Raw genomic sequence first — 27,145 nt, forward strand, 5'->3', positions numbered from 1 at the left:
TCTGTGCTGTTCTTACATTTGGTAGTGCCCTTCACCTTCACCTTCACTTCTCCGTTCCTTCTGACCTGCCCCTCAAACTTTCACTTGGATAATTGGTACTTATTTCTTTGGATTCAGCAAAGGCATTACTTTCTCCAGGAAAGTTTTATAACAGAAAAACAAAAACAAAAGCTTCTCATAGGGCTTCTAAAACATAGAGTGACAATTTCTCCAGAGAGGTGGGGCCAGAACTGACTGAACAATCATACCTAAATGGTATTGATTAAATAGACACAAGCTTGAAACTCCTTCCAACTACTCAAGGAGAAGCCCTGAGACCATCTGGAATGCTATAAAAAGGACAGAGGCAATGGATGGGAGGTTGCAGTGGATTCCACATAACCTTCCCTTCACTATGGAATTTTAAATTTCTTTTTCAAGTCAAAGAGAAATGTGTTCTCAAGGCTGGTTATTATTGGCCCCAGAGTCCGCGCTCTGAGCCAGGCATTCACCAGATACGAAAGCAGGACACTCTATTAAACCCCAACAGCGTGCCTCCTCCAAGCAGAAACCACGAGCCCTCCCACCCAACTCACGGTCATATGGAGAGACGCTCCCCGAGAGAGTTTAGGCGCCCCCGGTGTCTGTGGTAAGATCGCGATGTTGAACATGCGGCTCTCCAGATGTGTATGGGCATCTGTGGCACTGGACACCTGAAAAGAAACATCATACTGGTGAGCCTCTCATCCTCTGTTGGGCACAGCATGTTTGTGCATGTTTATTTTTTCCCCTTTAAACCATCTGTCTTTGAATTCTATGTGTTTTTGCATTATAATTTTCATTCTGCTCTTCATTTTAATGCTAATGCTTTCCTGATTAAAAAAAAAACATGTAATCATTTTAGGCAGTTCTAAAAATGCACAGAAATACAAATAAGAAATAAAAAATCTAGAATTTCACTAAGTAAAAATAGAAGTTATTAACATACTGATGCACTTCAGTTTAATCCATTTTCGATGCATCTGTGAAACTTGAGATACAAATAAGTGTTCTACACTTTTACCTAACATAATACTATGTTTTGTTATTTCATTAGTCTTGAAAACATGATTTTTGATAGCTACATATCTCATTATAAGCATATATAACACATGTTATATGTGACTTTTATTCTACTTCTTTAAACTTTACTCAGCACAGATACGTACACCTAGATTATAAATGACAAATCTCAGCCTCATCACTGTAAAATGAGATTAATAGGATTTACAATTAGAAGAGTCACAAAATCGACCTCTTCTTGCTTCAAAAATGCTGAAAAAGGATGCTTTGCTTATGCAGCTAGCTCCTCCCCTCCCTCAGTCCTTCTGAGCTGCCCCCTTAAACCGTCCCTCTCTCCATTGTATGCTCCACCTTAGGCTTGTTACAAGAGTTGCTAAGGCCTGTGTGGCCATATGTAGTTGCAATAATTCCATGACAGGGGGCAAGGGTTCTGTCGATTCTGAGAAAAAAGCAGGAATGGCAGTCCTTTCTCTGTGTCTTCTCAAGTTATGCCCAACAGAAAAACTGTCTTCTCTATCTCGATCCCATCAGATGCTTGGAGATCAAGTTTTGGAATATCTACATATTTTCATCAAGAAGACATTGTGTGTCATTATGAATAATTTAATAACAATAGCTATAATTCACTAACATCTATCAGGGGCTCAGCACCGTACTACCTACTTTTCAAAAGTTATCTTACTTACCTACTTACAAAGTAGATATCATCTCCTATTTTAAAGATGAGGAAACTGAAGGTCAAAAAACTGTCAAAAGGTGTCAAAGTTATAAAGTCAATAAGGGTCAGTATTTAACCAGGTTAGCAGGTTCATGATCTTCCTACTGACCAAGATGGCTCTATCTGGAAGCTTTAGAAACTTAGGAAAGGGGAAAATATGCTCTATCTTTTGAAGAAAAAGAATGGAACGCTGTGTAGGTAGTGAAATGTGGACATATTACCAAGCAAGGGAATCACTTCTAGCTTCCTTAGTAAAGATTCTGGTATGAAATATGTTGGTCTTTTCATACCACATCCCCTAAGGCTGTTTCAATGTGATCTGAATATACCAAAGCCAGAGTTCCTTCCCATGCCCTAAATGATGCAAATGTACATGCTTTCTTCTCACTATGCCATGCTCTTTTAATGCCACTTGCATTACATAAATCCCAAGTTTTATGAGCAAAGTAACAGATGGGATGCATTGATGGCTCATGACAGGACATCAGCATTAAAATAGAATTAAATCCATGCAACTCATTGTATTGCATTTTCTGCTTTAAAGAAAGAAAAGAGAAGGGAAGAAAGAGAAGAATCATTAGAACAGCATCTTTTTTAGTTTAAAATCCTTCAGGGACACTAAGATGACGAATGAGAGAAGTTGCAACTATTTATTTTAGCACATAGCTACAGTGTCTGTGTCATTTCAAATCAAAATATGAGGTAAGTCTATAAAACAATGAGACTTTAAAAACACACCAAAACTTTCACATCCAGGAGATCATAATCTCAGAGATTTGTTTCACATTTGCAATAAAGATGCTGTCAGTGTTCAAAATGCACTTTTTGGAATGCCTTCAGAGAGAGTTCACAAATCACTGAAGAAAACTGAGCTTGTTACTTCATAATTGCTCCCTGTTTTAACCAAAAATAATTACTGCTCTTCTTACCAGACAGGACTCTGACTGACTTTTGGCTCTTTGGTAATTTTTTAAAATCAACTTCCAAAGGATGATATACTGTCACTATGGAGGATGTTCTAAAGAAAATCCCATAGATTTTGAAGATTTCAGGTCAGGGTTCTAAACACATCTTGAGGAAAATGTGTGAAGACTCTCCAAAGGGAATGACTTTCTAAGTAAGAATGTTCAGCTGCATGTCTTAAACTCTAGAGAGTTTGTTTTTAAAAAAAATTCAGTAACTTTTGCTTTTTTATAATTACCCATTTAGTAACCAAGTTGCAAAAGCAATCAAATATCATTTTGAGCAGGTACTGAGACTCCCTTTCCAAGGAAGTGCTCCATATTGAGAATGTTTTTCATCCTGACCCCAATAAAGGCAAAGGCAGATCTGAGGATTCTAGTTGGCTGAGGTGTCTTCTTATGATTGAGGTCTATGCCTCCATTCTGACTCATTCTTTGAGGATTGTGCAGTGCCCAGGTGCTAAAAATGAAAAAGCTAACTTGGCAAAGGGCACATGAGGCTTGCTCACTCATTGGACATTCAGTATGCTCAGTATCATCTCATTTTAATGCTTTTCAAGTTTAGTTTAATCTGCTCCCTGGAAAAGCACATCTTTTACACTATATAAATTAGTCAGGCAAGGAAGATGTGCACACCAGTCCTCAGGAACAGAATGGATGGTTATGTAACAAGGTGAGCTATTGTTGGATTCCTGGACAAAGGAAAAGCCTCAGACTCAGAGGGTCTGCAACCCTGCTTTGGCTGATCACTCACCACGAGAGCGTCTTTATATTTCTCTTACATTTTCCCAAATTCTTTTCTGTATCTGTTTCAATGCTGTTTCTCAAAGTTCCTCATTCCTTTGTACTTCCATTCAATTCTTAATTCCAAATTGCCTTTGACATAAGTTTGTCTGATTTTATTGATCTTTCCCAAGATTCGGGTTTTGTACTCATTATCAATTCTCCCATTTTATACTGAATCGATTCCTCTGCTTATCTCTAAGAATTCCTTCCTTTTGCTTTCCTTAGGTTTCCCTTGTGGTTCTGTAGCTTCACTTAGTCCATTTATTTTCATGTTTTTCTGCTCAATAATAAGAGCTTAAGGCCATCAATTTTCTTCTGAGTATTATTTTGTCCACATCATTTAAGTTTTGAGAAGTTATTTCCTCCTCATCAACATTTCTTAATAGTTTGCTGTTTTGATTTCCTTTTAGAACGAGTAATTATTTAGGAGACTATCTAAAAAATTCTAAACGGTTTGCATTTTTTGTCTAGCCTTTTATTATTAATTTCTAATTATATTTGATAAGTGCCAGAGAATGCACTCAGTATAATTTCTTGTTCTTTAATTTATTGACAGCCTCCGTATGGTCTGTTTGTCTTAGTTTGCTCAGGCTACTATAACAAAAATACATAAACTGAGTGGCTCATAAACAAAAGAAACTTATTTCTTGCAGTTCTGGAGACCAGAAGTCTGGAGCAGGGTGCCAGCATGGTTCGGTTCTGATGAGGGCTCTTTTCTGGGCTGCAGACCACTGAATTCTCATGGCATCTCCACGGCAGGGAGCAGGGAAGGGGGGCAAGCTCTCTTGTGACTCCTGTAAGTGTACTAATCCCATTTATGAGAGCACAGCCCTCATCACCTCATCTAATCCTAATCACCTACCAAGGGTCTCACGTCAATATACCATTGCACAGAGAGGGGGTAGGATTTCAACATATGCATCTCAGGGGGACACAGACATTCAGTCTTTAGCACTGGTATTTGATCAATCTATAAATGGTAGTAACAAACCCGTACATAGTGACAGGAGGTATTCTACGTGCTCATTAAATCCTCATAGTAGCTCTATTTTACAGATGAGAAAAATGAAGCACAAGGATTTCACCAAAATAATTTTCCCAAAGTTGAATAGCTAGTGCACGGCAAAACTGAAATATGAACCCACTGGGTTTGGCTGCTAAGCCTCTGATCTTATCATAAGATGGCAAATGTTCCAAAAACATTTGAAAAGAGAAATATTTTTTTCCTCCATAGGGCACTTTAATATTTTGAAAACATTTTTTTTCCCAAAACACTTTGGCCATTATCTATTATAAACTCCCTGCCATGGGATGACTCTGCTTGTAGAGATATTGTAGGACTGAATCAGGAGATAAAAAAAACCTCTCAATGCTATTAATTACATTTGTTCTTCCACCAAATGTGATTTCCAAGCAACACAGAAAACGACCCAAATTGTTTAAAATAATGGCGATGGTTTTCGTCAGACCATCCAGACATCAGAAAAGATGTCAATCAGCCGCGGAGGGTACCTGAAAGAGGAAGGAATCGCTCTGGGCCGGGACTCCTGAGTGCCTGTACCACACGATGCCTTCGTTGATGTCTTGCTGGGTAAAGGTGCTGGTGGGAGTTGCTGTCCTCCCATCAGGCAGGTGCTGCCCTTCCTCTGCAGGACTGTCTGCAGGCATATCAACCAGCAGGACCACCTCTCCTAAGAAAGCCACATAGTTAGTGAGGATCTCTGGGAAATGTAGAAGTAAATCAGAGCCCTCATCTCCTTGTCTACTACCTTTTGTTTTTTTTAAAAGAAATTAGGTACTTCTTTATTTTTAATCTAAGGTGAAGGAAAGTATATTAACACAGCATTCAATAGGCATCATCAAATTCACCTACAGACACAGAATTCCCAGTCTCTCAGCTAAAAAACATGAAAAGTAATTCAAGGGCAATTCATGTATGAAGTTACTGACTATATCAATTAAGTCACATAAAATTGTGAATACAGCAAATATTCAAATACAGGCACTAGATGGATTCATTTCTATGTACAACTTGCTGTGTAGCAGGAAATGCTTTCTAACCTGGACATTTTTGGTGTAAACATAATGGGAAACTTGAAAAAATTCAGAAAGAGTTATTCTTGGGAGAATTCTGTACAATGAAAATAATGTTAGCTGGCCCTGGGATGCCTATGGCGGGGACTGCACGAAGCACGTTATATGATCATTCAAACCCAGTTCCACGTCAAGCTGCATGAACTTTATGTAGGCTTTATAAGCCTCTGTTCCTATTGGTAAAATGAGAATAGTTCATGGGTACTTAAAAAGGATGTTGGCCACCTTATCATTATGTTATTTGATCCTTCTGAAGATGCTACTGTTATCCACATTTAAAGAAAGTTCTTTAGGCTCAGAGAAGTTCAATAACTTCTTCAAGTTCACAGATGATATGTGAAGGAGTTGAGACTTCAGTCATGGTTATTTTGTGTTCACAATCTCGTATCTACCCTCCTAAATAACTGATCTTGTTTTCTCCTCCATCATTCCTTAGACTTCATTAGAATTGAAGCAAGGAAACCTAAATCTAAATGACAACACTACCAATCTGTTTCTATCGCTTGTTCCTCACCTGAAGCTACTATCTCCTTAAAGTGAGATTGCAAATACAGAGGTGTTATGGAAACAATTAAAATTTCACCAGGATAATATGCCCTCAAGTGTAGACCAAACAGGAGAAGGGATGAACTGCTGAAAACAAAAGCCATGTTCTCATGAAAATGCATCTAATAATAAATCTGAGAGAAGCCTCCTCACCACTCAGATGGTAAGAGGAATAGAAGGGGGCGGGGGTAGGGAGAGAGAGAGGTTCTCTAGCAGAATACCCAGATCTTAGTACACTAAGTATACTAGACACATTGGACAACTGAAAACACATTTTGATTACACTAAAGCAATTTTCTTACTTGAAGGAAATATTCCTTCTAATATTTATATGCACTAAATTCAAATTCAAAATGAGCATAATCTCACTAGAGCAATTTTCTTACTTGAAGGAAATATTCCTTCTAATATTTACATGCACTAAATTCAAATTCAAAATGAGCATCAGGATGGTGATGAAATACTGAAGTAAGAAAAAAAACATCAATAGTCTCTTTATAAAGTCATGTGTAGAATCAACTCGCTCTAGTTTCTTTTTAGTATTGTTTCTCATTTATACCTAAGTCACAAATTCCATTAGCCGTCTCTCCCTAGTTCAACCTCTGTTCATAATAAACATGCTATTCTAGGATGTAGACTGTTTAGGAATGTGAGCACACCTGTAAAATATTCTGAAAGTAGACTTCTACAATGAAAATGTGCAGAGTAGAAAAATAGAAAATATTCAAATGCTAATTTCCTAGCTGTTCTTCTTTATAATAGAAAAACTAAGCAGAGTTTTTCTAACCAGGCCTAATGAAATAAACCTGTTTTTCAGATCTTAAAAAATTGCCATGTTATGCAGATTAGCAGGAACCACAGAATATTGACTAATTCCGTGAATTTCAACTCAGATAAGAATGACTGAGTACCTGTTAGGTGCTAGCTATCATGCTAGACCCTTCAGGGATGGGGATTCAAAGATAAGCAAGATGCAGTTCCTACCCCTGAGATCAGTCCCCCATAAGCAACCTGGAGCCACTGTGAGATTTCAGTAGGTGAATGGCACGAACTAACTTAGAACACAAAGCATATATGATCAGAATACAGGGAGCCTATGAAAGAACTGTTAAAGAGGCTGAATTTTATTTTATAAAAATGGTAATAATAGTAATTAACATTTATGTAGACAGTTTGACCAATTGTGAGACCCCTGCAAAATCCAGATGACCGATGGGATCCTGAACTAAAGCAACGGAAGTAAGATTGGAAAGAAATAAACAGACATGAGAGTCACTAAGTAAGTGGAAGCAACAGAACTCGACACTTGTGGTTGTGAAGGGTGAGAGTTGGGGAGGGCTCATCCATTGACAGGAAGGGCAGCAATGACACTGATGGATGAGCAGGATGGAGGGAAGTTGAGCACTGGGTCTGTTGAATATGAGGAGACAGGTAGAAGTATCAGTATTTTGTGGGGTTCACCCCAGCAAGGTGACAGCTTTTGTGTAGTACCTCACCTCTGCTCTTATTATGACAAATACAAGGAGCTGACCCTTTAGATATATGGAAATCCAGGCTTACAAAACAGTCTGGGTTTAAAAAACAAAATAATCTCTACTTGGGATTTCCTTAATACTGAACTCTACAGTTTAATCAAGAATTCTGAAGGGAAAATTTGATAGGTATTAAGAATTAGAATCTCAGTGGAATCTCGATAAATTATTTTGGGATTGAGAAAATTTGTATTAAAGCTTTCTTACCCGATGCTAAATAATTTAGAGTTGGCAATGTGTTGGATAAATCAGATTTTCCTTCAAATGATAAGTTACTTCATTAAAACCATCTTATTAAATTTACTTTCAAACTTGTGAAGTAGCTAAAGGTACAAGTATTAATCAACTTGTCTACACTTAAATTTGAGAGCAGTGATGAGTCTATAAGTGGTGGAACTTGGGTCCACTATGCATTTACTACACAAGCAATTTACATTTGGTTCAGTTCCATGGTCAGTTCTTCACAAAAAGTCTAAAGCCCAACTGGAACATTCCAAAGTGATGAGGGAGTCCACAGTAGCTGGGGTGGCAAGGGGGTAGGGGCTCCACAAATTCACACCACTGCGATAGATGGATGTAAGCAGATTGGTGTTAAGTGGGTTTCCAGTTCCCACCATCTTTTTCACTCTTGAGTGCTTCTTAAGGGTAATGTGATTTGATTACTAATAGGGGGCTCTGGACACACAGAAAGAGGATTATGTTCATAGGAAGAAGTTAATTAAAAGAGTTATAGTAGGAAAGGGTCATAGGCAAGCCTACATGGCATTTATCAAGCTGAAATGGCTTAAAAAATTATTTAATTCAGCATTGTTCTGTTTAAGAGTTAAACAGAATATTGGAATATTGGGCTGTCTCTAGGAAATTAAATTTTTTGGCTTTTAATGATCAAGATAAAGGTAGAGAATTTAATACATCAAATGAGTCAAAGATTTTTAGAGCTGAAAAGGACTTAAACATTATCGAGCTTAAAATCAGTGGATAGAAGAATGCAAAGTTGAATAAGGTCTGTGGATTAATTAATAGCATTGTGTCCATGCTAGCTTCCTGGTTTTGATAATTGTTCTGTTGTTCTGTAAGATGCTACCATTGAGGGAGGCTAGATTAAGGGTATTCAAGGGCTCTTTGTACTATTTTTGCAACTTTTCAGTAAGTCTAAAATTATTTTAAAATAAAAAGTTAAAAAAATTATCTAGCCTAAACTTTCAAAGAACCTAAGGCTCAAAGGGGTCCACTTGCCTTCCTCAAAGTTACACAACTATAATAAAAGACACCCCAGCTAGACCAGCTATCTTTTTTTTTTTAAAGATTTTATTTATTTATTTGACAGAGAGAGAGATAGTGAGAGCAGGAACACAAGCAAGTAGAGTGGGAGAGGGAGAAGCAGGCCTCCCACAGAGCAGGGAACCCGATGCGGGGCTCGATCCCAGGACCCTGGGATCATGACCCGAGCCGAAGGCAGATGCTTAATGACTGAGCCACCCAGGCAACCCTAGACCAGCTATTTTATAATTATATTAATTCTTTAATTTCAATTCAGCTAGCCAAAGTATAGTACATCATTAGTTTTTGATATAGTGTTCAATGATTCACATTAGTTGAGACTATCACCCAGTGCTCATCATATTACATGCCCTCTATAATTCCTATCACCCAGTTATCCCATCCCCCACCCACCTCCCTTTCTGCAACCCTCAGTTTGTTTCCCAGAATCCAGAGTCTCATATGGTTTGTCTCTCTCTGATTTCTTCCCATTCAGGTTATAGTAATTCTTGATTAGATTATGCTTTTCAATGTCTTTGTTGACACTGGAATTACTTTTTTTTTTTTTAAGTCTTTTTTTCTTGAGAGAGAGAGAGCGTGTGAGTGGGGGGTGAGGGGGGGCGATGGGAGGGACAGAGGGAGAGGAAGAGAGAATCTTAAGCAGGCTCCACACTCTTGGTGCAGAGCCTGATGTGGGGCTCCATCTCAGGACCCTGAGAACATGACCTGAGCTGAAATCAAAAGTCGGATGCTTAACCGGCTGAGCCACCCAGGCACCACATCGGAATTACTTTTAAATTGCACAAAAGTTAACTTTTTTCCCTCACTACAGAAAATACATAATTTTTAAAATCCAGTAACCCAGAGGAAAAACAGATTATTATTCCTCTGCTATTTAACATGCCAAGAAAGTTTTTACTTGTAATGAATATAATTTTCTTTTTCAGGTGATCTATTTAGTTCTTTTAAAAAATCTACCTGCCTATTCTTTTATTTTTATGATACTTGGTTATTGCCTTACAGTTTCAATTCCTTCTTTTGTGTCTTTAAATCATTTTAATATGCTTGTTTCATAGTTGTTATGATTACTCCTTTGTTTGAAATCCTTGGAATTTTAATCATTTTGTTCATTTTTCTTATCATACTATGGATTATTTCCTTATCTGTAATTTTGAATTCTGAGCTATTCTTCAGTGGTTTAGGCTGTGAGAATCCTGTGATCCAGAGTTGAGGGTGGACATTCCACAACAGTTTTTACCAGTTTCTGCAAGGGACCCAAGAAGTATCATCAGCCTGAGATTAATATTCATATGAATGTCTCAGCTGTGGCTTTCTCAGACAATGTGCACAGTATAACTTAACCCTGGATCTGCAGGAGAAACAGGCCTGAAGTTCTGCTTTCTTGACAGACTTTTTGGCTTCAGTCTGAGCCCTGGGAAACACAGGTAGGTTTCTTTGCCATCACTCTGGGCTGGTGCCATTCTTGTTTTCTATTCTGTCCCTCTAATTGAAAGTCTTTCCAGAGTCCCAGTTTTATATAGGATCATAACTTTCTACCTCTGCACGAGCATTACATCTCAAGACCCTGGGTTACTGGGACACATACAAGCCCTCTCAGGGAAGCTGTTCCATCAGCTCATGCCCAGACTGGCTTTAAGCTACTTCTCTATTTGCTACCCAGAGATTTCTCTCTATTCTTGGAAGGTCAGCCATGAGTGCCCTACAATTCTTATCTTTTACCCGGCACTTCTAGATGATGGTGACGAGGGAGAATTTTCAAGTTATCATACTCTACTATCTTGCTAGGAGTGGAAGTTAACAATGGAGATCTTTAAAAATGTTTTTATGTAAAACTCTTTTTTTTTTAAAGTCTCAACAAGAAGTCTGGTGATGTTCTGGAGGGGGCATAAGGTGGAGTTTGAGAGTCTGAGCTTCAAAATTAAACTGAAATTATTAGCTATATATGCTAAAATGAACCATATCTCAGCAAGTTACTTACTCTGTAAAATGAACTTATTTTAAAACTTAAATTTTGGATTTCATATATACTAACAGGTCTACATTACTTAGCACACCACCTCGTATATAATATGTGTATAGTATGACAGTTATTTTGACTATTCTGTGTTTAAATGAGATGTGTGAGGTATTAGAAAGTCAGTTGTATTGGAATCACAACCTTGTCGCATGGCATCATACCAAAGCAAGTCCAAGACTGCTGGATACAATGATGAGATCATGACAAAGGGAAAAAAAAGTTACCAAATTGTGGGTGGTCCTGGGTAATTTTGTAGATGATTTCTGAGGCACTGGCACCTGGAGCTTCAGCCTGTAGGATTCTGTTGGTAATTTGCAGCATCCCACCTTCTGGAACCCACACCATTGAATTAGCCACAAGCCGAAGACCTGCATCATTCTAGAATAAGGAAAGAGTACACTATTAAGTCCAAGCCAAAATATATATATATTATGATTACTCCTTTGAAATCCTTGGAATTTTAATCATTTTGTTCATTTTTCTTATCATACTATGGATTGTTTCCTCATCTATTCTGTAATTTTGAATTCTGAGCTAATCTTCAGTGGTTTAGGCTGTGAGAATCCTGTGATTTGGAGTTGAGGGTGGACATACATATATGGATTATGTTCTGTTTAAGACTTAAACAGAATATATATCAGCCCTTAAAAACATAAGTTATCAGATACTATTGCTGCCAGCCATCATCTAATAAGAGATGTTCATAGCTCTGGAGTCTATGAACTATGTATGTCTATTATATGTAGATATATGCATGTGTATGTACATATGTACATATCCTACTTTTCCCTTTACTTTATCATAAGCAAATAACTTATTTCATTCAGGAAGACAAGTCTCTCCATTTCTTTCTTTCATTTGTCCATCTCACTGTCCTTCCATCCTCCCCATCCTCCCACATTCAAGCACTATACATTAAGCACCTATTATAGGTCAGCTCTTTTGCCAGAGGCCTGAGATATATAAGAATGCCTAAACAAGATGTCAGTTTCAGAACTTACAGTCTAGTGGTCCCCCCATAGACAAATAATCAGGATGCATCACAAATGATGCTCTGTAAGAAGCTTGAGCAGGGTGCAGTGGGAGAATAAAGGAAAAAGGAGGTTTCCTCTTTGAGGGAGGAATGCTCAGGAATGCTTTCCTATGGAAATATCATTTAACTCTTGAATGACCAAAACATGGCCCTTCTAAGAGACAAGTGGTGAAACGGATTCTGTGCAGAGGGCCCAAGCGAGGCAAAGACATGAGGCAATGTACTGTGTGCTTCATAAAATACCCAGGTGTCTGGGCAAGAAGAGTTTATGGAGCCAGAAGAGGGGGTGAATAAAAAGGGACACTCTCTTAAGGTTGGCGGGTAGAAGGTAAATGCTGTACTAAAAGTCTTCATTTATCTTGTAGGCCCGGTAAACTCAACATGTGTCTTCATGGAAGGAAAGGGGATGAGCAGGTCTGGGGTTTATAAAGCCTCCATCAGCAAGAGATGGAAGGGGCTAGAACTGACACGTGTCTGGGGCTGTAGAAACCATTTGACAAATTCTTGTAATGGCTCAGGTGACAGAAGATGAAAAAGTCATCACAGCAGGAATGGAGAGTTAGAAACAGTTTCCAGAAACACTAGAGGCCAAACTGACAGGCCTTGATGACTGATTGAAAGTGAAGCCTTAGAAACAACTGTTGGGAATAGCTGACTGGAAGAAATCACCTCTTTAGCACTCCTGAGAAGGCAACCATTTTAATTGCTAAAGCTGATGTCATTAAAAAAGTGTTGCCATTCCTGATTTGCAAGGTGTGCACCTCTTCCAAAGCCTCATAACTGACACTTTCCACGGAAGGAGATTACTGAGCCTGCCTGTCTTCAGCTTTCAGTTTGTTTTCATACTTCAAAAATGAATAAATCTGGTATCTTAAAATGGGGCATTTCAAAGGGGATGTTTTTATAAATTACCGTTATTACTTTCAAATATGCCAATAAACAGAACAAACACCACTCCCAGGAGGGGCATATTCAGAGCAGTAGGCAACAAATATGCCTTCACAGTCACTTGACACGAGAGCATTTGCCCCCAACAAGAGGTGGTCATAGCTATTCTCACCACAATTACCGGGGAGCCGAATCAAACAGTGCCCAGGCGAACGGCAGCAAAGTCACCTTCTATTGTGATCAGTGCTCAGGGGCAAACTCCCAAGAATTTTCTCCTTTCACAACTGATACAGTATATTAGTTACAAAAACATCCAAATGTGCCAAGAATTTTTCTCCATTCCGCCCCCCCCGCCAGAACTGTGGGGGGAAAATCCCTATTAACTTCAGCAAGAGTTTCATAAAACATAGTACACTTAGACCCAGTGTCTTTTTTTTTTTTTAAAGATTTTATTTATTTGACAGAGAGAGAGACACACACACAGCGAGAGAGGGAACACAAGCAGGGGGAGCAGGAGAGGGAGAAGCAGGCTTCCCACGGAGCAGGGAGCCCGATGCGGGCCTCGATCCCAGGACCCGGGATCATGACCTGAGCCAAAGGCAGATGCTTAATGACTGAGCCACTCAGGCGCCCCGACCCAATGTCTTAATTGCTAGAAATCTCTCTAATAGAAGCAGCCTCATCAAGTTTGATCATGGTTACAGAAATCCATCATATACCAACAACCACATTCTGGGACTGATGAAGCAATGTGTTTTTTCATATTCCAAGCAAGTAAGTACTGGGACCTGAATGCATGTCCCCAGATGTCTCTCTCACTACATTTCTATCTTGGCTACACTTTACCAATACAATTCTCTAATTCCTGTGTGAGTGTAAATCTTTAGCAGACAGTACCCCTTATATGTCAGTGTTAGGACAAAGGCAACATCTGGAAGCTTATTACAAGTTCAGAATCTCAGGCCCCACCCCAGATTCTGATGTAGAATCTGCATTTTATTATTTTTCACCAGCTTTACTGAAGTATATTTGACAAATAAAGGTTGTAGATAGTTAAGGTGCACAACGTGATGTTTTGATATACGTATATGTTGTGAAATTCAAGCTAATTAAGAAATCTATCACCTCACATAACTACACTTTTGTGTGTGCATGTGGTAAAAACACTTAAGGTCAACCCACTCAGCAAATTTCAGGTATACAATACAGTATTTTTTTTTTAAAGATTTTATTTATTTATTTGAGAGAGAGAATGAGAGAGAGAGAGCATGAGAAGGGGGAGGGTCAGAAGGAGAAGCAGGGAGCCGAGCAGGGAGCCCGATGCGGGACTCGATCCCGGGACTCCAGGATCATGACCTGAGCCGAAGGCAGTCGCTTAACCAACTGAGCCACCCAGGCGCCCCTACAATACAGTATTAAGTATAGCCACGATGCTATATGTTGTATCTCCAGAACTTATTCATCCCTGGTAACTGAACCACTATACCCTTTGGCTACCTTTGACTAACATCTCCCCATTTCTCCTACCTCAGTCCCTGGCAACCACCATTCTGCTCTGCTTTTATGAGCTGGACTGTTTTAGATTCCAAATATAAATGAGATCATGCAGAATTTGTCTTTTTGTGTCTGGCTTATTTTACTTAGCATAATGTTCTTCAAGCTCACCCATGCTGTCACAAATGGCAGGATTTCCTTTTTTAAGGCTGAATAATATTCCATTATATATGTAGAACAGATTTTCTTTAGCCATTTTTTTAAAAAGATTGATTTATTTGAGAGAGCAAGCGAGTGGGGAGAGGGGCAGAGGGAGAGAGAGAGAGAATCCTGAAGCAGACTCCCCGCTGAGCGTGGAGCCCAGTATGGGTCTTGATCCCAGGACTCAGAGATCATGACCTGAGTTGAAATCAATAGTTGGTCACTCAACCGACTGAGCCACCCAGGTGCCCCTTTCTTTAACCATTTATCCATCAAGAGACAGCTAGGATGTTTCCATATCTTAGCTATTGTGAATAATGCTGCAATAAGCATGTGAGTACATATATCTCTTTGAGACACAGATTTCATTTCCTTTAGATATCTACCCAGAAGTGAAATTGCTGGATCATATGATAGTTCTGTTTTTAATCTTCTGAGGAACCTCCATACTGTTTTCCATAATGGCTGCACCAATTTACAATCCCACCAAGAGTGTATACAGGTTCCCTTTTCTCAGTACCCTCACCAACACTTGTTATGCTTTGTCTTTTTGATAATAGCCATTCTAACAGATATGAGGTAATATCTCATTGTCATTTTGATTTGCATTTTCCTGATGATGAATGATGTTGAGCACCTTTTCATGTACCTATTGGCCATTGTATGTCTTCTTTTGACAAAGGTCTGTGCAGATCCTTAGGCCAAGTCTTAACTGGATGATGATGATGATGATGATGATGACTTTGCTATTGAGTTGTTTGAGTTCCTTATATATTTTAGATATTAATCCTTTATCAGATATATGGTTTCAAATATTTTCTCCCATTCGGTAGGCTGCCTTTTCATTTTGTTGACTGTTTACTTTGCTGTGCAGCTTTGTAGTTTGATGCATTTCCTCTTGTATTTAAACAGGATCCCCAGGGGATGTGGAGGCATGCTGAAGTAGGAGAAGCACAGCTCAGGATAGAAATAGTGTTGGGTCAGACGATGGACTCTGAAAAACAAACTGAGGGTTCTAGAGGGGAGGGGGGTGGGAGGAGGGGTTAGCCTGGTGATGGGTATTAAAGAGGGCACGTATTGCATGGAGCACTGGGTGTTATGCACAAACAATGAATCATGGAACACTACATCTAAAACTAATGATGTAATGTATGGGGATTAACATAACAATAAAAAATTAAAAAAAAAAAAAGAAATAGTGTTGGGTCTAGAGTGGTTCTCCTGAAATCCCACAGACAGGTCTTTTAGAATATTTATATTTATAACCAGATACTATACATGCCTCTGTTTCTGAATTATTTGTTTATAATACTTAAGAAGAAACAGACAACTGTCTAAGGGAAAGAAGTATAATTCCTCCCACTCATTATGATGAAGATGGTTTTATCAGTTGCTTTCTTCTGGGAGAGAGTCCAGGGAAGGTACAAGAAGAGATGAATAGAAGGCTATACATCATCTTTTCTACAGTTAAAGTGTCCAGAAGAGCCAAACAAATTTTAACCTCATTTCCCCAATGATTCTGACATTTTGCAATTTCTTTATCTCCTTGTAGTTTTTTTTTCTTCTGCACAATGGTGCATATATCCCTGTAAGCTCAAGAAATTAGCCATAACATGAGTTGAATAATCTCCTGCCTAGTAATGTTTTATATATCCTTCGGGGTACCACATTAGAAAGCAATGAAATCCCAAAAAGGGATTATGGGGGCATAATCAAAAGAGTGCTTTAAATTAAATAGTTCTTCTAATTCATCTCATAGAACAATGGGCATACAGAAATGTTGGCAATAAAGTTTAGCCATTATATATTGTATTACAAATAAATATATTAATGCTGTAAACCAGAAGTAGCTTCTATCATTAGAAGGAAAAATCTCACAGATAAAATGAAAACTCCCTCCCCTAAAATAAATGTTGGGGCATAAATGATCATTTCAAATGACAGTGTACCCCAACCCTGGGCCAAACTACTAAAGACAAAAAATTTTAAAACTTAATCAAATAGAAAATGACTATAATTGGATGTAATAGCAATCCTAATATTTTATTTATTCTGTTAAAAGGAAGTCTTAATTTGCAAAGGCTCATTTATACCATAGCTTTTAAAATGCAACCTTAAAGGACACTGTGGATTTTAAGGAAGGATCATGTAGGGTGGACATAGAAGGTCAAACTTAGATTCTATTTACCAGGATAAAGGATGGAAAGATAATTGGACTGTTTTGTGTGTTTGGACAGTGTGTGTATGCTCCTCAGAAGCTCTGTTCCTTCAGGTCAAGAATACAGAACCTTCTCTCCATGTAGATTTTAACTACTTTATAAACAAACAAAATTTTGTAATCAACATTTTTTGAACGTATACTCTGAGCAATACATCTTATAAGATGCCAAATTGAACAAGCTAAGTAAGTCCATAAAAGATGAAACCCTGGGGTGCCTGGGTGGCTCGGTGGTTAGGTGTCTGCCTTTAGCTTGGGTCATGATCCCAGAGTCCCAGGATCGAGTCCCATGTCCGGCTCCCTGCTCAGCAGGGAGTCTGCTTCTCCCTCTGACCCTCATCCTGCTTGTGCTCTCTTTCTCTCTCAAATAAATAGATAAAAGTCTTTAAAAAAAAAAAAGGTGAAACCCTGACATGTGGTAAGGATTTATTTATTTATGAGATAGACTCTTATTCAAAAAATTAACATTTTTGTGCCATACTTCTAATTGTCATAAGCACCCTTATTATCAAACAGTATCCCTGCCAGACCACCACTGGGAGGACAAGTTTTAAGAAAACTGAGGGAAAGCAAAATAGGGCCTTTAGTTGCACATGGGCCTTACCAAGTTCAAACAGCCAGAGAGGACTCTTAGCAACAGAATTTTCCATCCAGTTCATAGCATGATACTTGGGGGCTTTTCACATCAAAGCATTACCCAGTGACAGAAAGTAACTACTCAAACAACAACAAACGAGGTCACAAAGATCATCACATTTATTGCCAAAGTGGAAAAAGAGGCATGATTTCCAGAGATGCCTTAATTAATGAAAAAGAAAGGAGGGGGGTGGGGGATGGGTTAGCCTGGTGATGGTATTAAGGAGGGCACGTATTGCATGGAGCACTGGGTGTTATACCCAAACAATGAATCATGGAACACTACATCAAAAACTAATGATGTACTGTATGGTGAGTAACATAACATAATAAAAAAAAAAAAAAGAAAGAAAAAATTTTTTAAAAAAAAGAAAAAGAAGGTAATTTCTTAAAAGCCTGGCAGTGGAAAGTAACCCACCAATAAGCATGACTTTTCCCTGCCCACATTTTAGCCCTTATTAGACACCGAATTGCTTTAAAATCATATCTCTAGCAGGCTCGGGTTTGGTAATCTGCCCAATTAATGAAAGCCTGTTCAGCAGAGCATTCTTTATTACCTTTTAATCTTTTTGATTTCTTTTGTCTCCTCCCCCAACAGAGCATGTTTCAACATCAGTCCTGAATCTATTTTCTCTTCAGCGACTCAGCGTAAGCCTGGAGGGCAGCAAATTTCCTCAGTGCCAGGTCAAGGATGAAAGTTTGGAGGAAGTGACACAGAACTTGAAAAATGAGAGTGGAACTGACAGCCCCTACCCTTCGTCCCAGATAGGTCACCCCAACATTAGCAGAGGTGGCCTGAAGGCTTCTCATCTGACGTAAGAGATGGACTCAAAGGTAGGAACATGGGAATCAGCCTCACTCAAGCTGTTGCATCCCTCCAAGTATCTACCCATCCAGCAAAAATGTGCTAAGGTCCTACGACGTGCCTTAAGAGAGGAAGACTAAAATAGCTGCTGCTCACACAAAGTTTTCTTTTTCTACCTCCCCCTCTCCTTCCATCTGTGTCAGCGGGTTGAGTTTTCTACTGAACAACACTGGGATTAATTTGTACATCCATTCCCCAGGAGTCAGACCTAATCCCCTTTGCAACTCCATTTAAACCACCAGGTAGACATCAGCCAGTAATTGGCTTGACTCCAAATTTAATACACAGGCAGCCTCAGGGTAGGGACTTGGATGCCCATCTTCAGAAGTGGCTATCAGAATGAAATCAATCATGTCTGACTATACATGTACTGGAAGCCATTAACAGCTGAGGCAATTTTTTTCTTCTTGGGCTCCAGTAGACTTATGATTATAAATAGCTTCACCTGTAACAAGATGTGGTCAGTCCAGAGGGAAGATTCCAGGAGGCTTAGGGCCCAGACTGCTTGGATAGGACATTGAGAAAATGACTGAATTGCTGTCTCGATTCTGTCCATTAGGGGGATCAGAATATATATGACCAATACACTGAAAAATATGGGCTAGAATGAAAAAAGCCATGTGGGTTAAGTGTGATGAACCAGAACACACTTGAGTCAAAATCACAGCTCCAGCACAAAATACCTTTATAACAAACAAACATTTTTAAACTTCTTAAAATGCTTTTAAACTTTTTCTTCAGTTTCCTTTTTGGAAAATTAGAGATAATAATTGTACAAACATCCTAGAATGATCATGAACATCAAATGAAATAATTTACATCAAGCATTAGTGCCCAAAAAAGATAAAAAAACAAAACAAAAACACCTCCCACCCATAGGACTTCCTTTAGAAGAAATAAGGTCATATGGCCTCTCTTCTACCCTTCTTCATTAAGATATTGTAAAGATCAGTAGAATAGATATAAAGAACAAGTACTTTGAATTCCTGAAAGGAAATACAGTATGCATTTGTAAAATATCAGTATTACAGTGTTCAAATTTATTAGTACATCCTGATGGATGCTGGTTTCGTTATCCCATTCACTGGCTTAGAAGCCGTTAGTTCACCTGACGGACATGTAAGCACAACAATATAGGAGATGGAGTGATGGCAGGAGGAAGCAGGAGGGACAGACACTGTAAATACCAACATGAATCCCAAGTTATAAGCACTACAAGGAGTCTCAAGGTCTGTGCTTATGTCTTATTTATAAATTAAACTTTCATTTTTCCTTGTTTTGTTTTGGTAGTCAAAGCAGTGGAAATCCTAGAAATACTCTTCAACCTTAGACCATAGCATACAAAATGAGAGTGCCATCCACTGAACCGAGCTCCAAATGTGGAGATTGAAACCACTATAGGAAAGGCAGCTGCTAGTGCTGCGCTGAAATCCTGTAACAATCTTTGGAAAGAAACCAAGCAGGAAGAAAAGAAACTTTCTGTGTCTGTCTAGACTTCATCTCTTCAGAACTAAACCTCATCTCCCAGGGCCATTGCAAGAGGGTGATAATTAGGATTAGCTACAAAGTGGCTATCTGCCAACTATCTCATAATCAGCCTTCACTTACTCCCATCTATCTCATGCCACCATCACTGTTTTCATTAGCTGCAAATCATGAGACAACAGCCCGAGAAACTAGCCAGCAGACTATGTTACATTCAGCTGTTCACCTTCACAAGGATCCATCGCAAATTTTGAGTGATCTTCAGTGAGAAAGTGACAAGTCATTTCTAAACTGTCCTCAGCAAATCAATCTCTCTAGCTAATCATTAATGACACTTCAGTAGCTACTGATACTTGGAATGAAAAGTTCAATAAAAATGATAAGTCTCCCAATCTATCACCATGGGAAAGAGTCATTCTTGCTATAACAGAGAAAAGAGCTTCTAGTGAAATATCATCAAGTAATAAATGGTTCTGAAAATGTTTTTCAATAGGTCTCTTGGATCTAGCATGGGTTAGCCCAGTATTTCCCAAAGCGTGATAGTCATCCCATTAATAGTATCCAAGAACATTCTATGTACAATGTGGATGAATATTTTAAAAAACGGTTATGTATTAGTATTAATTTTAATATTTTAGAAGTATAATTATCCATTAAGCCCATGATTTCATATGCATCATTTATTAGGATGAGACCACAATAAAAAAGGTGATACAAAGAAAAATATTAAGTAAATAATAGAAAAGGTACTCGTGGACAAGACAAAAACATATGGAGGTGGCACAGGAATGACTCAGGCTGATGAGAGTTCCTGTGATTACTAAAAGAGAAAGTTTCCTCATCCTCCTAACCCGACTATGAGCTTCACATTGCATGAGCTGTTGCAGAAGGGCAGACAAAAACAGGCATGCACTTGACTCTTGTGATCATGCTCAGGCAGGTGACAAAAGCATCAGTGGACAACAAGGCATTGTGTTCTATGAATCTTTGAACATCCTAAGTATCTCCGTAACAGATGCTTAATAAATGTTTGAATAAATACCAATCCATATCTTAACTTTATGAATATTGCAAAATAATATCATCAACAAAACTTAATATCTAGCTGCAAGGAAACTGCAGCTCTAGGAATGACACCTACCTTGGGCACCATCTTCACGTGGAACAGTATACTTCGAAAGAAATGTCCATCATTGGCCTGTAAGACTGCAACATCAGATACGCTCTCTGAGCCATCATGAGCATAGTGGAGAAGGCCCCTGGAGAGTTCATCCAGCCGGAATTGATAGATTGGGGTTGCCGGGGACTGAAGTGTTTGAAGCAATTGGCCATGAAGTGGAGGACCAAGCACTTGGACCACCACATCCTGTGGGTTGTCGTCATCTCGGATGTCGAGCAGCTGGGTAGTGATGGTTCCTCTCTCTCCTCTGCTGATACGGAGGGCCTCATTTCTCAGCACATAGGGGGCCTGAGGAGTTGAAGGGAAGGAGGAGGAGAAGTCATTTAGGAGGAAAAGAGAGGACCACTCAGTGGACTAGATACAGTTGTGCACAACCTAAGTGATAATTCTATGCTTTTGAAGGAACTCTTGATGCTCCAGCAAAGTGCCAAACTGTGGCAGAGTCAAGATATTTGTCAGAGGTGTGGGCAGTCATAGTAATCAGAGCAAGTGAGATTACTTCACACTTCTGGTTCTGGAGGCTTCTCAAGACATGTCAAGGCCACTGGAGGCAACTGAGATGAGCTACTTATTTCCGAATCTCGGAAGTCTCTGCTATCTGGATTTACACTATATCCCCTGCATTGTAACTGAAATCAGCCCAGAGTCAGGGATCCCAACCAATTGTCTGCTTCCAAGAGAGAACAGTAAGAGGCATGGAAGTTTTGCACTTGTGTTGGGAATTGAGCACCTCACTCCAGCTACATTGCACTTGGGGTAAGATACTTCTGATTCTGAAATCATGCAATATCTGGTCCCAGGCAATAATTTTCTTTAAGCCATCTCATTCATATCTTGAAGGGCCAACTCAGGTTTTAAAGCCTGATAAGATCACGGTCTGAGTAAGACAACCACCTGGCTAATTCACGTGGTAAACTTTCAGATGTTTTTCTCAGGATTATCACGTTTCCCCTCACCAACTTGAGTAAGCAAATAAAATATTCTTTCATAAAGATAAAAGTTAATGAACCACAAAAGGAAAAATTACCAAAAAAAAAAAAAATTGAGGCCAGAAGCCAAAGAAAACATTCTTAGTTTTTTATATTGTTTGAAGTTGAACCATCTAGGACTTTTTTCGGCACATTGCCTTCTTTAATCCAAATGGCTCTTTTCTAAAACTTTCTTTTAAAACTACCCTTCCTGGCCTCGTGGAAATTTCAATATCTATTGGAGTAATGTCTAACTAATGTGTCATTGTAATAGTCACATAGTAGGCAGCTAGATGACAGCTACGCCTCAGAATTCCCAAGCGAGAATACAGAAGCTGTGATTCTAGATACGTGGGGATGAAGGGCCCCTTGGATTCTGAAAGAGGAGTGGTCAGAAGGTGATGTCAACATCCATAAATGGAAAAGACCAAATTAACTCACATGAGAAAATCTCAGGGAGGTTCAAGACCATATTGAAATATCACAGGAAGGTAAAGGAACAAAAATAAGTTCAAAGTGATTTCTAAAACTCCATTTTAAAAAAAGTCAAAATGAAACAAGTTTCTCATATAATAAATAAAATTTAAAAATGCTGCCACTATCTACTCACTTGCTTTGGGGAAGACAAGCAAACAAAACTCAGGGAACCACAGGAACTCACGGTCTCAGATGAGAAAGGCACTTGCCAGTACCTACCCTGTCTCTAATTCACCTAATTAGAGTAACTATAGTAATACAAACAAAAAGAACAAAACAAAACTTCTAAGTCAGACAGTCCTCAGACCTGATGTGGCCCTCTGGCCCATACTTACAGAGATCACATGCTTTAGTTTTTCGTTGTTTTTTGTTTTTTACATGTTTCAGTTTTAATTAAAACAAAATTCATACTCTTAGCCCAACAGTGAGGTCAAATGAACCTCAGATCAATTTCTAATCATCCCTCAACTTCAGTCACCCCTGAAGTAAGAATGCCATCAAGAAGACAGAGCCAGCCTGTGAACACCATTTGGGAGCCACTTCGGGGTTATGTCTGTATTATCCACAGTCCATGGTCTTTTCATGTTTGGACCAAAATTTAAAAAAAAAAAAAATCAGTTTCAAAACAATAATCTCATGTCCTTCCTTGAATCATGACTAACACTCCACTGAGGTCTGGATATTTAGGTAGTCTCGGTTCCCCAGGCTGATATCCCACTGTCTTGTTGTTCACAACTTAAGACTCTGTCTGTCTTCTTACTCTCTTTGCACATTTTAGCCGTTCAATCCCTCAAGCTCAGTTACTCAGATCATCTACAGCTATATGTATTCTGGACACATAAGTACATCTTGACAGAGATGAGTGATGGGAACAGAAGAGCCATCACACTGAGTTTTATAGCATCTACCATGATTTCCTCAGACTTCTGTTTGGCTGATGACCACACTGGCACCTTATTTAAGTAGATCCTTAATGAGATGCTCTAACCTACGGCAAACTGATGAAAATGTAGCCCAGCTACATGACAGATAGGCAAAAGTAGTTGAATATAATTTCACATCCCTGAGAGAGAAATATTTAGGCAAAACAAACTCCTTTACCTAAGATAAGGAAAATCTTAACAATTGGAACAGTTTCAAATTATTCTGAAGGGCTGGTATCAGATTCAGTATAGTAAAGTAAGGCACCATAAATTAGTGGGCAAGAGCACAGACTCTGTAGCCAGATTTTCTGGGCACAAATCTCGGCTCTTCATTTATTAGCTATCTCATCATAGACAAGTTACTTAACCTCCCTGTGACTTTAGTTTCCTCATCTGTAAGTTGGGGAAAACAACAGCTCATAGGGCTGTCATGAGGATTAAATGAAAAATACAAAGAAGAAAACTATAGACGTATTAGCAATTAGTTGTTGTTGCTGTTGTTCTGACCCACAAGTTCTAAAAATTATTCCAGTGGTATTTCATGGAGAATCTGAGACTAGCTTAATTTAGGTCATTTTTGTTATAACTAGTAGAAACCTTGACTCACGCATGTGAAATTATTAATTGTGTAGCATTGTTATTACCTGTATTGAAAATGCTTGTATGTTGATCAGCTGTGGCTCAGAGAAGAACTGCTGGTCACTAACTTTCAGGGAAAAATAACCTTTCCTAAAAGAAGTCCCCAAGAAAGGAATGAGAAAATGCAGTCATTAGTCTCTAGAAAAACAAAGATTAAAAATATCTTCAGCTTATGTGCATGGAAGAAATTAGATCAAACCACTACAGTGATATAATATTCATACTATAAATGAAAATAACCAGATGAAGATGAACACAGTGACATACAGGTAAAACTACGGTGTATTCTCCAATCTCAAAATAATGTAACAATTACATAAACTTTTTGGTTTTGATTTTTCTAAAAGGACTATATAAATGGTTGAAAAACCAGTTTTTGGCCAAGACAGGTTAGTAATATAGTGAAGGCTAATAGTTAAATTAGAGAATGGAAAGGAACCTATCAGAGTAAGAGTAAAAAACAGATCAGGGGTTGCCAGAAACTGGAGGGAAGGGAGTCCCAGTAAAAAGGAGAGCTTGGGGGTTTGATGAAACTGTTTCAAACCTTGCTTGCAGTTGTGGTTTCAAACTGCCAGAATGTCCACATTTGTGAGCACTCACAGACCAGTACATTTCAAGATGGGGGATTTTATTGAACCCAAAATAGACCTCCATAAACCTGATTTAAAAAAAAAAAATCTTGTCTCCCCTCCCATTTCATCCTCCCCTTGATTTTCTGTCCCATTTAGGTCCTTGTCCCTCTTCACTCCCATCTCCAGACGTCCAGGGAAAGCAACTGAGGGAAGCAACAGAAAGAAATAAGAAGGGGTGGTTACTCCTAACCTACGGGGGGAAAATGACGTTTTGGTGGCACTGAGGTTCTGATAACTGCTTAGCATTCCGCTTGCCACCATGGGCCGTATTTGCAGGTTGTCTTGTACTCCCCAGAAGCACTCTGACCCCAGAGGAATCCAGTGCTGAAGAATCACGGTCAAATTTTCATGAGGAAAAACAAAACCACAAACCCATATGGCAAGCTGCCCCTTTTGTTTTTGTATCATTTGGCAACTTATAGAATGTTCTTTTTTCACAAATCACTACCAATCTTATTTTCCTGTTCTTTTGTTTGAATTTTTAGAGAAAGAAGATCTGATGCTAAAATGGGTACCCCAAAGTAAAAGGAGTGCTGAAAGAATTCCCTGCAAAATCGTCACCACTCTTTGTCCTATTTGGGGGTACAGAGCTGACTCTGGAAGAAAACAGGTGATGAGAGATTGAAGAAGTGAAACAGACAAGAGGAGTAACTTTGATTGTCTAGGGGGCTTTATGAACTTTACCCACTTTTCACAAGATTCCAAGGCAAAGGACTACACGTACGGAGCCGTGTGTGTGTGGTGTGTGTGTGTGTAATGCAAATAATTAAGAACTACACTTGAAGCAAAATGAATGCAGGACTTTGGAGCATAAATCTGAAAAGTGATTCTATGGCATCAGACGCCTGAGTTTTAAGTTCCATCTGTAGCAATATGTCTCTGTGCAAGGATCTTTTGCCCCTTGAGGATGAAAGCACACCCATTACTCCTAGTATTATTCAGGAGGCAGAAATCATAGTGGCTAAAGGCATGGGCTGTGGAGTCAGAGAGCCAGGGATTGGAGACTTGGCTTTGCTTATACTCTCAAGGCCTCAGTTTCCCTATCTGTAGACTGGGAACATAAATATACAGCGTTCACATGAAGTGTTTGCTACAATGCCTGGGTCATAGTCAGCGCTCAGTAAGTATCAGTTGTTCTTATTCCTATAAGATGGTCTTTTGAGGTTCTGGCTCTGAACCGCAATAAAGTGTCATCACTTTTCTCCCCACCTATCTCCTAGCCCAAACTTTAAAACAACAACAACAACAAAAATCTCCAGTGGTGACAGTAGAAAATATTTACCGTGAATATCTGAATCCATTGCTAACATATATAGTCTACTCTGAATTATCTGGACTAATGAAGCAGAGCTGGGTGAAGGATAATCCACAGGGCTAATCTTTGGGGTGTATTCTCTGATTCTTGTTTAGCAGATTTACTCTGCTAATTATATGATTCTATTTGCCTGGGTTAGTGTTAACATTCAATTGCATTCCTGAAGCATATGTCAGCTGGGGTGAGGAAAACAGCCAGAAGTGTGCTAGGCATCAGAGGAAAACTGGATCCGGCTTAAAAATTAACCACAATTAATCCCATAAAGTGGATAATAAAAAGTTGTGACTCTTAGCTTCCCTCCCGCTCTGGAATTCTAGGAACCATATAACACTTTGAAAAGCATGTGCTCCATCTTCTAGCCACTGCTCACTCCCAGTATATCACCCTAATGTTGAAGAAGCAGCTGTAGCAATCTGTGTAGATAACCAGTTTTGTTTCTGTTGGGCCAAAAATACTGGGTAATTGTCCTAGGAACTTTCCTGTCACATCAGAGAATTAACCACAATTATGTGATAAAATGAAAATGCCTCTAACAGAAGCATACTCTCGGAGCAATTACAGGGAAATAATGACAGGCAGCTGAAAGCGTTGGCGTGTTTGGAGTATTGATCTTCCCCACAGGAGAAGGGATAGCTATTGAGAAGCGGGGGCGGGGCGCAAAGCACTGACAGGAGGCACAGGAAAGGAGGCAGGAGGAAAACAAAAGAACACTGAGTCACCTGGGCTTTTCTTTGCTGTGCACAAAATGCACTTTTTTCTCATTCACATCCTTCCAGCTAAAATGGCCAGCCTTGTCGAGCTGAACCTCTTTTCCATTCCTCGACAGCATCAGCTGACCATTGGTGGGAGTGCTCACAACATGGAACTGGAGGTCTTCCACCCTGCCATCTTGGTCTTGGACATTCAGAAGGGGAAAATCCAGTGGCTTCATTGAACCAATTGCAAGGGTGAGAGAACCATTCACATGAAGACTAGGAGTGTATATTTTGCCTGGAAAACAGAGGATCCAAAGATCAGACTTGGCATATTCACTAATAAGGTTTTGGGTTTTTTTAATAAATAGACTCGTAATGTTCATTCAGAAATGAGACTCTAGGCTATTGTACACCATAAGCCTCCTTCTAATTCAGTGATTCTCACCCTGAATGCATATGAAAATAACACAGATTCTTAATGTTAAAATATAAACTTCTAAAAGAAAATAGAGGATAAAA

The 27,145-nt window shown here is 39.0% G+C and overlaps 1 protein-coding gene across 1 annotated transcript in view; it reads right to left on the reverse strand.

The window, feature by feature from the left end:
* Nucleotides 1-27,145, reverse strand: part of FRAS1 (Fraser extracellular matrix complex subunit 1) — a 394,684-nt gene that overhangs the window by 106,416 nt on the left and 261,123 nt on the right. The window contains exons 27-32 of the mRNA XM_081813142.1: nt 26,651-26,921; nt 23,990-24,074; nt 20,939-21,265; nt 11,202-11,355; nt 5,020-5,198; nt 576-692 (exon numbers count right to left, since the gene is read on the reverse strand). Of these exons, the coding sequence (XP_081669268.1) occupies nt 576-692; nt 5,020-5,198; nt 11,202-11,355; nt 20,939-21,265; nt 23,990-24,074; nt 26,651-26,921 (1,133 nt within the window). The remainder of the gene's footprint in view (nt 1-575; nt 693-5,019; nt 5,199-11,201; nt 11,356-20,938; nt 21,266-23,989; nt 24,075-26,650; nt 26,922-27,145) is intronic.

The sequence above is a fragment of the Leptonychotes weddellii genome, chromosome 2, assembly GCF_054177405.1.
Source record: "Leptonychotes weddellii isolate Sample4059 chromosome 2, ASM5417740v2, whole genome shotgun sequence".
Taxonomy (NCBI): domain Eukaryota; kingdom Metazoa; phylum Chordata; class Mammalia; order Carnivora; family Phocidae; genus Leptonychotes; species Leptonychotes weddellii.